General features: G+C 38.6%; 1 protein-coding gene across 1 annotated transcript in view; it reads right to left on the bottom strand.

Annotated features, from left to right (window-relative positions):
- The window catches only part of plch2a (phospholipase C, eta 2a), a 273,662-nt gene extending 257,274 nt beyond the window's left edge, over positions 1-16,388 (bottom strand). The window contains exon 1 of the mRNA XM_030139859.1: positions 15,999-16,388. Within this exon, the coding sequence (XP_029995719.1) occupies positions 15,999-16,152 (154 nt within the window). The 5' untranslated portion in view covers positions 16,153-16,388. The remainder of the gene's footprint in view (positions 1-15,998) is intronic.
- Between the last annotated feature and the right edge of the window lie 429 nt (positions 16,389-16,817).

Below are 16,817 nucleotides of genomic sequence, written 5' to 3'. Positions count from 1 at the left end.
GACAGTCTCCAATAAATAGAAATTAATAGGAAGAAGAAGAAACAGGCCTGAAGCAGCTCTGGCATAGCTCTAGTAAACTGTGGAGATCCATCCTACAATGCAAGGCTAAAGCAACATCTTAAACAGTTTGGTTATGACTTTTTGTAGTATATACTGTATGTCACCCTGCCTACATTTTCATTTCACCTGTCCTTTCTTCAAATAACTTTGTGATATTGTTTCAGGTTTAACTTTCTTTGAGACTAAAGTTGGCGTGTCTCTTGTTGTCACCACAAAACAAGTGGACTTTCCAGTAAACAGATGCAACAACCCCTTTTCCTCTACTGAAATATGATCTTCCTTTATGTTACAAGCCCCAGTTAGTCAGCATTGATGATGTTGTCATTTTGCATAGTATTTATGCAAAACAAGTAGGAATTACCATGGTGACACCATCCCCATCAAGTTGCCCGAGAAGAATTCAGCCTGAATAATGACAACTGTTTAAGCGCACACCGGACTAGTAAAACCGGAATCTGACCCAACTCTTAAATTAGAACCTTTGCTTTGCTAAGAACTTTTGCGAAGTTAGAACCTTGTCATTCATGTTCCTTATTCCTTTTGTCATCTTCTGTGACCCAGAACTACAAACGTCTTCCTGTAACTAAAACAGCTGTTACAGCCTCCACTCTGAGACCAGTCTCAAATGGCCAGGGTTTGAGCTTGTTAACCCCAAACCTCTCAGCTCTCATTAAGCAGAGGAACTGAGATGAATGGGAAGGCATCCCTCAAGAAATCACTTTTCCATTACCAGCAGTCTGATGCTAAGACTTAATTAATGCTCTGTCTGTCTTCTGTAGAAAATGACATGTCTAAATTATCTAAATTATACAAATGGTCAAAACATTTCATTAGAGAGGGAAAAATGTGACATCATAGCAAAGATGACATTGCATTGTACTGAAGAAATATGGATTGTATGTATCCACAGCCACAGGTGTGATGTATCATTGCGGATGTAAGCAACCACTTCAGGGAGTACTGCGTCACCCTGTCAATCTCTCATGGCAAGTTGAGGATGAGAACAGATAAGAAACATTTTTCACAATCAAAACATTGACAGAGTAAAAAATGTAAGCCTTGTCACTGGACACCGCTCTTAAGCAAAAGAATGGAGTTTCTTCTACTCAGGTGAATTTGATTATGAAGCTTATGAAGGTGTAAAAGTTACTATATTATGTTGTTATGTTTGCTGCCATTTGTTGATCCATGACTCAGACTAAACAGTGACCGTTCTGACCTTGCTCAGATGATTCCAAACAGATCTCTAATGAAACTATTGAACTGAGAATATTTGTCATTTTACTCTGGCTGCAAAGTTAACTGAGCAATAATGTCAACATATTGGCTAACAGTGTTACTTTTACTTGACTGACTGACTTGAATGTGTGTTTGAATGAGAAAACTTGATGATACCATAGTACAGATGTGTGTGAACAATATGCTTTATCCTTTTTTTCAGTAACTGTGGAGACAGCATTAATTCATGCTAGTTTTGGTAGCAGTGAATCTTGTAAATCATTGCTTTGATTGTCATGTTAAGCTCATAAACAATAGTTAAAAACTACAAATTCATGTCATCAAATAATTTTCAACTTGTTGATCTTAAATTTCACCTATTTACTCGGTTATAATTTAATTTAATCCCCTGCTTCGGATTCCAAATGCCAGAAGGTGGTGGGTCAATGTCAAACAGTATATTTGTAGTTTGGGTATTTCCAGCTACATGACACGTAACAGAACTAATATTGTGTTCATGCATTTATTGAAAATGTGGTAAATCTAAGATAATGTCACTGCATGGATAAAAATGACAAGATGGGTAGGATGCTGTAATAGAAAGCTGAGGTCTGAATTCCTCTCTGACTGAGTTGAAGTGCACTGAAAATGCTGTGAAGGCTGCAGCTACTGAGCACTGAGACAAAACTGGGGTTCACGCTCTGAACATGAAAAGACTGTGATGATGCTTGCTAGTCCTGGTCAGCTCAGACCTCCCAAGGAGACTTGGGAGAGAAGTTTGTATAGCAGCAGTATCTTTTCCTGGAACTATTTGAAGGAAAGTTCAGAACATGGCTCAGATCAGACAGCTTCAGCTTGGATAATGTTGCAAGAGAAACTGGCCAGACAGCTAAGGTGTTCATTTTGAGTCAGCTGAAATTTTAACAACACATCTGATTTGTACCAGCTTGTTTCCGGTCATTCATAGCATGCTCCTTCATGTAATATTCTCAAAGAATGTAAAATATTGATCAACTGTTTTGACAGTCATGTTGATCATGACAAAGACAAGGTAATGTTCTGCTGCTTAGTCTATGTCATATTCTGACCATAAAGAGCATCTTGCTTGGCCTGAATTAAAAAAAAAAAAACCCTCTAAAAATCATAGAATACATTACTGATTTATTAATAAATGTAGATATTAGTAATGCTCAATCCACTATTCTGGACCTGGAAAAACATCTTGTTTTCGTCTTCTTGTCTTCTTGTCGTCTTGTTTTTCTACCTTGTATTTCTTTAAATGAATAACACTCATTGAGTGCAGGACATGGCAACAGTGTCTTGGAAAAATAGTGTCGGAGGATAATTTGTTTTGGTGCAACATTTGCATGTGGAGAAATCAGCCATGGTATTAAAATGATCAGGCAAAAAAAGAAAATGCCACATAAAAACACAAGTCTTGAGCCAGAATAGAGAGCAGATTTAAGGATCTGTCCAAGCGAGAAAACAACTCTGCTTTCCCTTGCCTATATATTGTGTGATGGGCCTCCTCCTCAAATCTATCTTCCAGCAAAAACTGAAAAATGCCTAAAAGCTATTGTATGTTCGGATGCACTATCAGCACTGTAAAGAACACAGAACGATGGTTTTAAAACCTCATAAGCCAAAAATTCATTCGTTAAAGAGATAAAAGTGGGTACGGGCAGTCAGACAAGAGGCATCAGCTGCTGCTGAAGAGGAAAAAAGTATTTGTGAAAATATCAGTTTCCACTGATTTCTACATGTAACTCTTCCTTATTATTGTATATCAACTCTACAATGTATTGCTACTTGTAATGCACTATCACTAAGACACACTAAAAGGACCTCGTGTGCTATTACGCACTTCTGGCCTGAAGTCATGTTTCAACCATGGAGAGTTTATAAACCAGTGTTTCTCAACAGGGGGGGTGCCGCCCCAATGTCGGGGGGCAACGTGAAAGGTGAGAGTGGCCGCTCAGGCACAAATGGTCACTGTGGTTTGTCACTATTATTCATCACAATGTATATGTATCTATATCAGAACAAACTTTGTTCATTTGAATATGAAATAAGATAAAAGTATGTATTTTGGGCATGATTACAAACACCAGCATGACTGTCAAATGGCTCAGTCTTCAGTCATCAGTTAACTCACAACTCTAGTGCATGTTCTCACCCTGGTATTTATAATTCCTCATGTTATCCTTGAGCATTTTTGAAATCTTTTTTCTGTTTCCACTGCACACTAACTGACACACAAACAACTTAAGGGGCTTTTGGATATCTTAATGTACATCATATTCAGTCTATAAAATACAACAACTTTAATAGGCTGAACTGGCCTGAAAAATCACTTGTAAGAGGGAATCACAAATTCATTAGCTTTACAAGGAAATCACATATCACAAATCCCTTTACTTCAGTAGCAACAACACAGCTTCATATGACCTCAACCCAACAGCAGTTTTTCAGCTATTTTTGATTTTGTGTGCTTTTTGGCAATTTACGCATGTTGTATTAAATCAGTTCCTCCTACATGTTTTATTCAGTTGACATCAAATTCAGTCAGTGCCATCTACTGACTATTATGATGAAAAGTTATCAAAATGCTGTACAAACTTTGAATGCTGTTCATCAAAGTCTGTGCAGCAAATTTCAGTGGTCTTGCAAATTCTGATGTTTGGCCATGAAACAATAAGTTGTTAGATCTCTAATGTACTTTATCCAATCTGTCTCATATTTTCCACAAGTAATTAGAAAGTAGCTAAATATTGTTATAAAAGCCATTGCTGTGGCAATGTCATAAATTTCACTGTTTAAGAGTGAAATAGGAAGTTGTGATAACTTAGACAATTACTGTCTAATTTTCCTCACATTTTCAGGTTTGATACAAGTGCTCAAAGATGTACAAAAAGCCTCGACAAAAAACCCATCATTTTAGATTTAGCACACAAATTGAGCTACAGTTTTACTTTTCCAGGCTTTGAGCTGACCACAAATATGGAAATATCTAACCCTAACCCTAACCTTAACTCCTGCTACTCTGAGTAGGACACCATGTCCCCTGCTTTTTGTATTTAATGAGTTTATGAATGATTTTGCATTTCTGCCAAAGCAACCTGAATGACTACAGGGAAGTGTTCAAGATCAGATGCATTTTATGGACTGGTTATTTTGTGCAAAAACATATTACAAAAAATCATAGAGAACGTTTTATATAGTGCAAAAAAAACTTTAAAGGACTGCATTCATCTAGCAAAATGCATGCATGATTGTATATAATTATTCATCTGGAGAGGAGGGTTAAACTACTGGATGTTTTGATTTCAGCTGGATGCCGCTGAGATACATTGTTCTAATAACTTTACCCTTCTTTCTTTCATTTTCTGGAAGCACGGAATGATGAATCAATATTTACCACAGGAGAATTTGTTCTATTCTTGACAATAGTTTTGTTGTTGATATACTTTTTCTTCTCAAGTAGACATAGGATGCTAGGATAATCCATTGACATATTACATTACAAATCTATAGAGACTGCAGTGATGGTAAAAATTAAAATGAACTTCAACCTGTGTTTCATTGCAAAATATCATTAATCCTTAAGGACTAGACCTTTAGGACTGCTGACTAGATAGATAGATAGATAGATAGATAGATAGATAGATAGATAGATAGATAGATAGATAGATAGATAGATAGATAGATAGATAGATAGATAGATAGATAGATAGATAGATATTGCTTTTTTGCTTTGTTTTCTGTATTGTTAAAATGTTCTTATGTGGAAAATTATACAGTAAACTTGTTCTGCATGGAAATGATCTGTAGCCTGCATAGTTTTTATTGTGCCACAAAGTGGGAAAATTCAAAATAGTGATATCACTGTCAAAGCATGGGGATATGGCACCACCTTATGGAATGTTTAAAATGAAAAGACAAGCCAAATGAAATTATAACCAATATTTCAGAATAATTCTCACCAATAGTGTATATATTGGTGGGATGTGTAAGTTTGAATTATTCTGATCCAAATCTTATCTTAAAACTGCTACCAGTGATTGTTTCCTTGATAAAAATGAGTCACCTCCTGGTTGACTTCTAATAAATAAATAAATACAACAATGAGCCAGTCTTTTGAACGGCTCTTTGAAAGGAACAACTCCTCAAGATCGAGTTCCCTTCAAAGAGCCATAATTCCTATCTCTAATTCACAAATAAAACCAATTTTTTGTACAATTTCCCAGAAACAATAGCAATAACATAGCAGCATAACTTAACAGCAGTAACATTGCGTGTCAACTGATAAGAGCTGAAACTACTCTGACTTTGGCTTGAAAACAGAACTGAAAACACCTGCCACCAGCCTGATATGATGCGATATGATATGATGATGAGAGATGAAATACAAGTCAAGCCCCAGTCCCATTAGTTTCACATCTTTATGCAGCCTAAAATGTTGTTAAAAAGGCTCAGTAACTCCTATGTACAACTGCAAATACTACTAAAGCTGAGATAAAAATGTAAATTTCTGACTATCTCTGTGGTTGTTAATAGGTGCCTTTTAGACTTTAAAATGCCCCCCCACCCCCCCCCCAAAAAAACTTGACATTTTCTACTTAACTTCAATGTGTTAAGTAGTAGGGTGTTAGAAATGCATGTTGGTCAAGCTCCTACATTTTTAATAATTTTTTTGTATGCAGACAAATTACAAGCAGACCATAAAATATGTCCCCCCTGTCATCAACAAATACATGTAAAAATAAGAGACAGGGTGGACAGTTTTGGATAAAGTTAGTGTTTAATGACCACATGTTGGACTTTGAGTTGACAAAGTAGGTCATCTTTGAAGTGGACTGTGTAATGTTCAACAAACATACTGTATTTTGAATTTCTGAAAGGTTTTATATTAAATTATATTTTGTGGTGACAGGATGGACCTGCTAAGCTTGACCACATGTAAGTACAAACACAAAATGATGAAAATTTTGAAATGTAAATGTAAATACTAAATGCTCTCCTAAATTACCTCCAATGAAGACACTCAATACAGGGTGGGGAAACAAAATTTACAATATTTTGAGGCAGGGATTGAAAGACAGTGTATGACCAATTAGTTTATTGAAAGTCATGAGAATTTATTTGCCACAAGAAAATTGACATAATAGAAAATGTTTTTATTCTATGTGTCCTCCTTCTTTCTCAATAACTGCTTTCACATGCTTCCTGAAACTTGCGCAAGTGTTCCTCGAATATTGGGGTGACAACTTCTCCCATTCTTCTTTAATAGTATCTTCCAGACTTTCTCGTAATAGTTTTGCTCATAGTCATTCTCTTCTTTCCATTATAAACAGTCTTTATGGACACTCAAACTATTTTTGAAATCTCCTTTGGTGTGACGAGTGCATTCAGCAAATCACACACTCTTTGACGTTTGCTTTCCTGATTACTCATATGGGCAAAAGTTTCTGAAAAGGTATGGATAATAGTGTTAGGTATGATTATGACATCAATATATGTTTGGTTTCAAAACAATTGACGTAGTGCCTGCTGAGAAAAAACAACTAAATGTTCATTGTAAATTTTGCTTCCCCACCCTGTATGACGATAATGATAATGACATCAGCAATTGCATGAACTAGATTATTAAAGGGGCAATTCCCCCAAAGTTACAGGGTGGACAGCAATTTGAAGGACACATGTAGAATGTTAAATATTATTATGAAAACAAAAAATAAATTATCAAAATGAGTTGTTCTATCAAAAGAATCTTGAGCATAATGACAACATCTAACAACTATTTATTTATTTATTTATTTATTTATTTTTCATTTAAACACTTATCAACCTCAGAAAAGTTACAAGGGCAGTATGAGGGACATGCACAAATCATGTACATTGTACAAAATAATAAAATCATAAGAGGTTTAAAATTGTACTGACATATGTGTGAGTGTTTGCCCATTCATAAACACCAGAATTTCATTATTTTGCAGTGTGTTCATGGTGACAGTTAGATTCTGCTTGGGAATACCAAAGGCACCTTATAGTGATATTGTCCCATGTATTTGGTCTTTTAACAAATGCTTTTATTATATTTTTCCCTTTACATTACTGTAACTGTGCACAATGTGCACTGAGCTTAAAGTTCACTAACACCATATAAATCTGTTACATATATGTGTATGGAACATTGCTGATGGATTCTTCTTCCCTGCTGCTTTCCTGCTTGCGTGGCATTCCAAAATAAATCTCTCATAAAACTCTTCCAGGACTGCAGCAGATTCCTATAAAGCCCTTCAAAGATCATGGTCTGCAATTTTCAGTTGCCACTGTAAAGGTTTTATATTATATTATTATATTTGGACAGTCCAGGATCAGGATCAAAGTCCAACAGTACTACACACATGTTGATCTAAACGCTCACTCTCACATTCACATCTAGGGCTATTTAGATTGACCAATGAACCTATTAAGGTGCATGTCTTTGGGCGGTGAGAGGAAACAGTCCAGGATTATTGCTGCACAAATATGTATATAATCATGTTGTGACATAGGACAACTTTAAGTATTTCATATCAGAGCAAATTTTCAAGTAGGCTCTATCTTGATAAATAAAGTAGATATTAGAGCCTAGTTAGAGCCAGTTTTAAGTTTTGTCCTCCACAAAGCTGCTTCACTCATAGCTACAGTCACACTATGTTTACATTGTGCTACTTTGACAATATTAAGGGGCACTACATCCATAGATACTAAAATAAATCTATTACTCAGGTTGTGCTTTTGTAGCTCTGCCATTATTTCCATCAATGGTAACACTATGCTGTCACTACCTGCTCTGTACTAGAAAGCTGATGTCTGTGCAATAACGGTACTTCCTGTCACCAGTATTTCTAAATGAGAGCAGTTTCTGGGATTTAAAGAAAATTAATACAAATGATGGGTTTGGTTTAAAAAGTTATATTCACACTCTCAAATTTCATTAAACTCCACATTTCACTGTAGTTCATTGTTATGAGGTGACAGGGTAAGTTATTTATGCAAAACTGTCTTTTTCAACATGGTAAAATAAATAATTTATTTGTTATGTACATAAGTAGTCGTAGTAGTAAGTACTAATAAATATACAGAGTCCGTATTCATACTCATCTTCATCCGCTTTATCGGGTTGTGGGGGCAGCCTCAGCAAAGAAGCCCAGACAGCCCTCTCCCCAGCCACTTCCACCAGCTCTTCCGGGGGAATCCCAAGACCTTCCCAGGCCAGCTGAGAGATATAATCCCTCCAGCGTGTCTCGGGTTGGCCCCGAGGTCTCCTCTCGGATGCACATGCCCGAAACATCTCCCTTGGGAGGCGTCATTCTTTCGGTCATTATCCAGAGCTCATGACTATAGGTGATACAGAGTCATAGTACTTATAATGAGAAGCCATTGTCACTCAGACGACTTGGCTATTTTCCCTTTAAAACAGCAATAATGGTACTAATGCTACTCTACAGTGTTAAGGTTTGTGAAAATTCTGTAAACATTAAAAAACTGTGTGGCACATGAGGAAATTTGTCCAGCTATGAATTCAGTCATATAACAATTTCAAAGTAATCAAATGCATTAAAATGATATTACTTGGATTAAGTAATAAAAACATTTATTTTAACAAGGTAAATATCAACCTTCCAACCAAACCTTTCTCATATCGTATGTATTATCCATCCAACACACAGGGAGGTAGCATTTTGATTGACTGCTCCTCATCCTCTGTGGGACAGAACACAGCTTCTAAAATTGCAACTGAATTCTGCTGAGACTAAACTGGAGGCTTTGGGCTTTAGGTAAACACAACAACTGTTTTCCAGCTCACTTCAAACACCTGCAGCTTCCCTTCCCTATTCATCCCTCATGCATTCACTCCATCTGCCTAGAAGTCTTTACTGTCTGTCTCAGTCTGCTTAAAGGATTTTCTTTCATTTAGGACTTTAGGGAAATTCCAACTTTTTCAGCTACAGGAGAGTGAGCATAAGACAAGATCACTTCAGCATTGCTAATTACATTTTTTGATTTTAACAGAAACTTTTGCTGTGTGGTGTAGGAAACACTAAGTGCAGCCATTACTGATGTTACTGCTAGTAGCTGAAGTGAAGTTGTTGGTTTCCACAAAAGGGACTTGACTGAGTGCAGGGGTTTAAATGATATCACATCTTCTAGTGACACCCAACACAAACTTTGAAGTCTGCAGAATGCCAAGAGCCCATTTCTGCCAATATTACCAGGAACTTTAATAACCAGGAATTGATTTGCCTGTGTAAAATAATTCACGGTAATCTGTGTGGTTTATGTTCCCACTGCACCTCAAAGCCCTGCTGAATTTCTTTTGAGCATATCTGGCAAATACTTTGGATAAGGTCCAGTCTGTTTTGAGTGTATTTTTTTCAGATGGACAGACTGATTATTGCAACGCACTTGTAAGAGCTAGACAAATATGCTAAATGAACCTTGTCAACTGTCCAATTCATGTAGCTTGTCTTCTTTTGCCCCATTTTCCAAATGATCAAAATGCAAACAAAGTGAAGCTTGTGGAAATAGAGTAAACAAGGTTGCAGCCGCACAGTGGCTTAAACAGTGTGGGTGAACATAAAGTTGGATTTATGTTTGCGCGGATGCTATATGTCACTACCTATGACATCACTTTGGACAGCCCGCTTCGGCCCACACAGCCTTGATGTGTACCTCTTCCAGACTGTAACTACGTGGCACGGCAATGCAGACAACCCCCCTCCTGGTTGGCCAATTTATGATCATGTGACGCTGGGACTATACAGCAATAAATGTTGTGGGGTTCCACCATATATAGTTCATTTGTTTTTGTTCATTACTTACTTCACTTTTGTCCTTGTCTGTTCGTTCAGCAGTTACACGGCCAATCTCCTTTGTTGCCTCTTTCTCCGTCAGTAGCGCTGTAATACTTTTAAAAGAACAATATCTTCATTGACTTCTATGAGCTTGTGAAGACACTGCTCTATGTCGGCTGGTATTGTTTTTTTTTTAATACTTTATTTATAGTTTTTAACTTTACAAAAACTGTACAAAATACGCCACAACAAAGAAACATACAAACATAGAGACTGCCAGACAGTTATAAACTACATAAATAGACATATAGAAATAACATAGTTGCAGTATGAAAATTAAAGCAAGTACCATGTGAAAAGTTGAGTCAGGTATTGCACTTGACATTGAGCTCGGAAGGATCCCCATATTATCTCATATCTGTTCTGTTCATTGGGTTTGTACAGGCACAGTCTTCCATTTGAATAACTGATAATATCTCTCTGAGTCAATGAGCAAAGGAGGGTGGAGTGGTAGACTTCCAGATTAGGAGAATACGTTTCTTAGCCACCACCATCCCTAGGTGCAGAGCGACCTGCGTATCATGCAGAAGATCAAAAATCTTGGCAGAGTATCCAAGGATGGCCAGGTCACAGTTGGGCTGAATGACTCAAGAGTAAGCTTTGGACAACTGCAACTGGAGAGCTACACGACTACAGGCCGGTCGCCCTGACGTCACATGTGATGAAGACTATGGAGCAGGTGCTGCTCCACCACCTGAGGCTACAGGTCCGTCATGCCCTCGACCCTCTGCAGTTTGCATGCCAGGAGAAGGTGGGAGTGGAGGACGCTTTAGTCTACATGCTACACCAATCCCTCTCTCACCTGGATTTTTGAACTTCTCCAGCACCTTCAACACTATCCAGCCTCTGCTACTCAGAGTCAAACTGACAGAGATGGGAGTGGACTCACACTTGGTGGCCTGGATCACAGACTATCTGACAGGCAGGCCTCAGTACGTACGACTGGGGGACTGCAGGTCTGACATGGTGGTCAGCAGCACTGGAGCACCGCAGGGGACTGTGCTCTCTCCTGTTCTGTTCACCCTATACACGTTGGACTTTAAATATAACTCAGAGTCCTGCCATGTGTAAAAGTTCGCGGACGACACTGCGATCATGGGCTGTATTAGGAAGGGACAGGAAGAGGAGTACAGGAAATTGATCCTGGACTTCGTCGCGTGGTGCAACTCGAACCACCTGCACCTAAACACTGCCAAGACCAAGGAGATGGTGGTGGACTTCAGGAGGTCAAAGCCTCAACTGGAGCCTGTGACCATCAAAGGTGTCTGTGTGGAAATGGTGCAATCGTACAGATACCTGGGGGTGCAGTTGGATGACAGACTGGACTGGACTGCTAACACTGATGCTTTGTGCAGGAAAGGACAGAGCCATCTGTACTTTCTCAGGAGGCTAGCATCCTTCAATGTCTGCAAAAAACTATGCAGATGTTCTACCAGACTGTGGTGGCGAGTGCCCTCTTCTATGGTTCTATGGGGCAGTGTGCTGGGGAAGCAGCATCAAGAAGAGGGACGTCTCACATCTGGACAAACTGGTGAGAAAGGCAGGCTTGGTTGTGGGCTCGGATCTGGACAGCCTAACATCTGTGGCAGAGCGACGGGCGCTGAGCAGGCTCCTGTCAATAATGGACAATCCACAACATCCACTGCACAGCACCATCTGCAGGCAGAGGAGCAGTTTCAGTGAGCGGCTGCTGTCACTGTCCTGCTCCACTGACAGACTGAGGAGGTCTTTCCTCCCCCAGGCCATCCGGCTCTTTAACTCTACTCGGGGGGCAGGGGGGGTTAAGTAGCAGTAGTAGTTAATACGAACACTCCTCATGCCCCTGGACTGTAGGACTTACACACTTTACATTGCATTGTTTACATTGCACTTTATCCTTTGCACAGACTCATTCATTGCACTGACTCTAAGCACAACAGTCTCCTTTTGCACTGACTCCTTGTGGAAAGTTTAAGTGTTTTCTTTTTCTTTTTACAACTGTGTTCTTACTATTGTGTTTACTACTGTTTGTTTTGAAGTTTGTGGATACTGCTGGAAGCTGTAAATTTCCCTATGGGATGAATAAAGTATCTATCTATCTATCTATCTATCTATCTATCTATCTATCTATCTATCTATCTATCTATCTATCTATCTATCTATCTATCTATCTATCTATCTAACTAACTAACTAACTAACTAACTAACTAACTAACTAACTGCTCAAATACAGCTGACCAAAAATTGTGCGGTTTAGGGCAGAACCAGAAAAGATGCGCTAGTAAACCCTGAGCAATATGACACTTGACACTATCAGGAGACACTGACGAGAAAATACAATTTAGCTTCATTTTAAAGTAATGCAATCTGGGCAATACTGGGTTATAATTCAATACTGAATTATAACCTATAATGTGAGTTAACAGAGCAACAACGGACCCAAGACAGTGCCTCCTCCCAAAGTTTTGCAGGTATTTCAGAGCTCAAGTCTTTAGCCCAGGCTTCCCTAATACAGTAGAATCTGAGAAAACTGGAATAGTAAAAGGACCCACAAATTTTGATATTAACTGTTTGGAGTCTGGAGGGAGCAGGAGGGTCTCAAGAAAAGCATGTGTGGTGGAGGCAGAAGCAAAATGTGGTCAATTCTCCTTGATATAGTGTCTGGTTTGGAGGTAGCAAAAAAGAGACAATTTGGAAGACTGAATTTATTGCTTAGTTCAGCAAGTGATGCTAACTGGCTGTTAAAGTACTCAGCCACTATTGTTGTTCAAAAACAGGAAATGCCTGCCGAAAGATATCGAAACCACGGAAACAACTCTGCCCAGTGGAGTTTCATCTTTATAACCAGCCGATACCAGCATTACTGCCACCTTCCAATGTGGAAGGGAAGCTACAACGCTTTCTCAAAATGACGCCACTACAGTACACTCGAGTGCAAGAGCACATAACGCTATCATCATATACGGTGTACCTACCTATCAACTATGTGGTATCCACATATGAAAGTGGCCTGGGTCAGATTTGAAAAAATCGAATTTGTGCTGTTTCTTTGTGTGTTTAACAGATCGGATACAGGTCACATTTGGTAAAAAAAAATCGGATTTGGGCCACATTTGCCTGCAGTTAATCTTTTTCCTTGGTCTAATGGTATTTTGGACTCAAGTTGGAATTGTCTGACCTAGAAACCTGCTGCTCAATGCAGAAATACTACCTGTAGGATTTAGAGAAAATGAAAGCAAAGGAATCAACACTTAGAGAACTGTATTGACCTAGATGGAGCATATGTTGGAAAATACATACATCATAAATTAAACTGGTTTTTTTTTCCAACTCTCTTTTTTCCACCAACTTTTTGAAGCCCCCTCATACATACACATTGTTTCCCAAACTGTCAAAATAGTCACCATTGGTTAACAACTTAAATTTAACCAGCATTTGGTAACAAGGTACCTGTACCTTGAAAATGTATTTAGACTGAGGCAGAGTAACAAAAAAAAAACCTTTATAATTTAAAGAGAATGTGTTCTTTTTCATTTTGATTTTTTCTTGGAAATTACCACTTTGACCTAAGAATATGCATGTGAGTTTTTTTCTTTTAAATGCACACGCCATTAACTTCAGAGAATATTCAAACTTTTTCTCAGAAATGTATTACTTTAGAGATTTGAATATCTTTCTCATCTATGTGTAACTTTAATCTTAAAAACTTGTAATTGTTTTGTCAAATCATCAAGCTAATCATTTTTTTGCATGTGGGCACTGAAAGTATGATTATGGTGGCGATGATGATGATGATGATGGTCTATGAACTATCCTTCAATGTTCACATAACATAGTGGATGGAAAAATAAGTGTAGACTTTCTGAAAATAAAAATGTGGCTAAACATTTGGATGGAAAGCCAACTAATGTCTTCGGCTGACACCAAAAGCTGCATCTTCCTTTTGCCTTCGAGGGTGATGTACTCTTACCGCAGGCAAAACTCTTCTGCTAGGAGGTGAGTTTGTGTGAACAGTTAATAAGTGCAGATACATAATGCATGCACACATAAGCCGCAAGCCACTGAGACATGTGGATGCTTATCATGACGATGCCTCCATTCCTTCTGACAATTATTATAAACCCATGGGCCACAGATGCATCTCGTCATACAGTCAATATCTGTGATAAAGATGACTACAGTTCCGGTGAAATCTGTATGCAACTTGTAATTTTACCTTTTGAATTAGGCTTGTCGTGTACAACCTACAAATAACTACCATGTCAGACTCAGTATGCTAGTAGTACAACACTGCCAAAGTCATCTGACAACACAATTTTGTACATTTAGTGTAAAATTAAAATTACTTGACACCTGTCTGAAGAATGCTGCTGTTGTTCCCATCAGTCGTGGGTTCAGAGGGCATTGATCAGAACCTATCTGAGTTAACTGTGTGTAACACTACAAGAAAACAAGTGATTATTGAGCAAGAAATGATTTGACTAATTTGTCCCATGTTCTCACTCTCTATTGCTGACACCAGGAATTAATACTCTGGCTGCGCTTCCACGCAGCTTTCATTTTACAAAATATCTCCAGACAGACAAACAACACTAAAACAACTGCCAACACTTGGACAAAACATACATGCTTGTGTTGGACTTGGAAGTAGAAGTGTGGATACTGTGGATCTGATAATGTTGGCCTCAGACTGTTATGAAGTCAAGCAGAGATAACAAGTTATAAATTAACCGGTTACTCTAAATTGCCCATAGATGTGAATGTGAGAGTGAATGGTTGTTTGTGTATATATCACAGTAGAGATTGAAACCCAGTAGGATTCGTAATCCTACTAGGACAGATAGGAATTTTACTTTGACCTAGGACAAACTAAAATTTCAATCTGTCCTAGTAGGATTACTACTAGGACTAGGCAAACTGAAATCCTATCTGTCCTAGGGTTAGGGTTAGGGTTAGGGTTAGGGGTTAGGGGGTTAGGGTTAGAGTTAGGGGTTAGGGTTAGGGGGGGTTGGGGGGGGGGGGGGGGGGTTGGGGGGTTAGGGTTAGGGTTAATCTTCAGATCCTAATTTTTTGTAGGATTTCAGTTTGTCCTAGGACAAACTAAAATTTCAATCTGTTCTAGTAGGATTTGTAATCCTACTAGGACAGATAGGAATTTTAGTTTGTCCTAGGACAAACTAAAATTCCTATCAAATTCCTATCTGTCCTAGTAGGATTATGAATCCTACTGGATTTCAATCTCTACAGTGACATATACATGAATGATGAAGTGGCAACACATCCAGGGTGTACCCTGCCTTCACCCAATGGTGGAAGGGATAGGCACCGGTACCATGTGACCCTCCACTCTCCAGAGGGTTAAGCAGTTCAAAAAATAAATGAGTCTGAAAACCTACCATGTGCACAATGAAGCAACAATAGATACATTTCCATTAAGTCTGCACCTTTGGTTAACCCCAAGTTTAGTGCATGAACACAGGACCATCTTCACTAACATGCCACCCAGATTTTCAAACGTGTTCATGAAAAAATAAAGGGTTTGAGTTAATATTCACAGAACAACATAAGTGAAAACCACACTCTGAAGTTTCTGTTTTGCTGGTAAAAAAAAAAAAGAAAAAAACAACCAGGAACATTACATTGCATAAAGACCATCATACTGTCTTCAGCCAGCAACCTCAATATCACCCAAGATCTCCATGTGGTTCAAGTCACAAGTGACACAACATCTTTCTCAGGCATACAGTGTCGCATACCTAGCATGTTGACATGCACTCCCATCAATGAAACAAACACATTTCACTTTCCACAGGTTAGGTCACAAAGGTATACACTTACCAACATTGATGATGTTGGCAGACAGGAAGTGGCTGCACGGAAGGCTGGCTGTGCTCACAAACGAGTCGCCGTCCGTCGTCACAGTATTCCTGGACCTCAGAGATGAGTTCGGAGAGTCTGGTGCCACAGCCATCCTGGCTCCAATAGATGCCATGACATATGGTGGCAACTGCTATGGAGTGCTCACAGTAACAAGTTTTCAAAGATGGTGCTGTTAATTTCACACCTTAAAATGTTGGTCTTTCAGTGCCTGAAGGAAGTCCTATTAAACTGGTGTTTAGTGGGAGCAGAGTGACAGTTAAATATGTATGTTTGAATCCCAGGTCATATACGGTTCACAAAGGGAAGTCTATTAAAAAATACATCATTAAAAACTGCAAAAAAGGCTTAAAGATCATCAGACTGTTCTTTCAGTATTGCAGGGAGTGAAGGAGCTGATGTGTTTTAGTTCAAAATTATTATCATGAGGAATATCTGCCACAGACCATCTCTTCCAGTTTGGCTGGTGCAGGTCCTGGTGCCAGCACAAACCAGCACAGTCACAACCAAGCTGTTGGAGCCACCTACAGCAGAAAACACAGAGAGTCACAGGTGAGTGAAATAAACCATATAACAAAGCAACAATGCAGCAAGACAAAAGCACACCAAACTGATTTTTCTGATTTAGTTTATATTTTGTCCTTTTTTTGTAGTTTAATGTTGTGGAAGTCAGAATAGATTAAATTAGAAAAGAAACTTATTAAACAACACAAGAACATTTATTCATGGTTTTAAACTCCTCTTTATGGTCACAACATAACACTTATATAACATGTTACT

Source organism: Sphaeramia orbicularis, chromosome 7, assembly GCF_902148855.1.
Source record: "Sphaeramia orbicularis chromosome 7, fSphaOr1.1, whole genome shotgun sequence".
In the NCBI taxonomy this organism is placed as follows: Eukaryota; Metazoa; Chordata; class Actinopteri; order Kurtiformes; family Apogonidae; genus Sphaeramia; species Sphaeramia orbicularis.
This window is presented reverse-complemented; position numbering and strand designations above follow the sequence as displayed.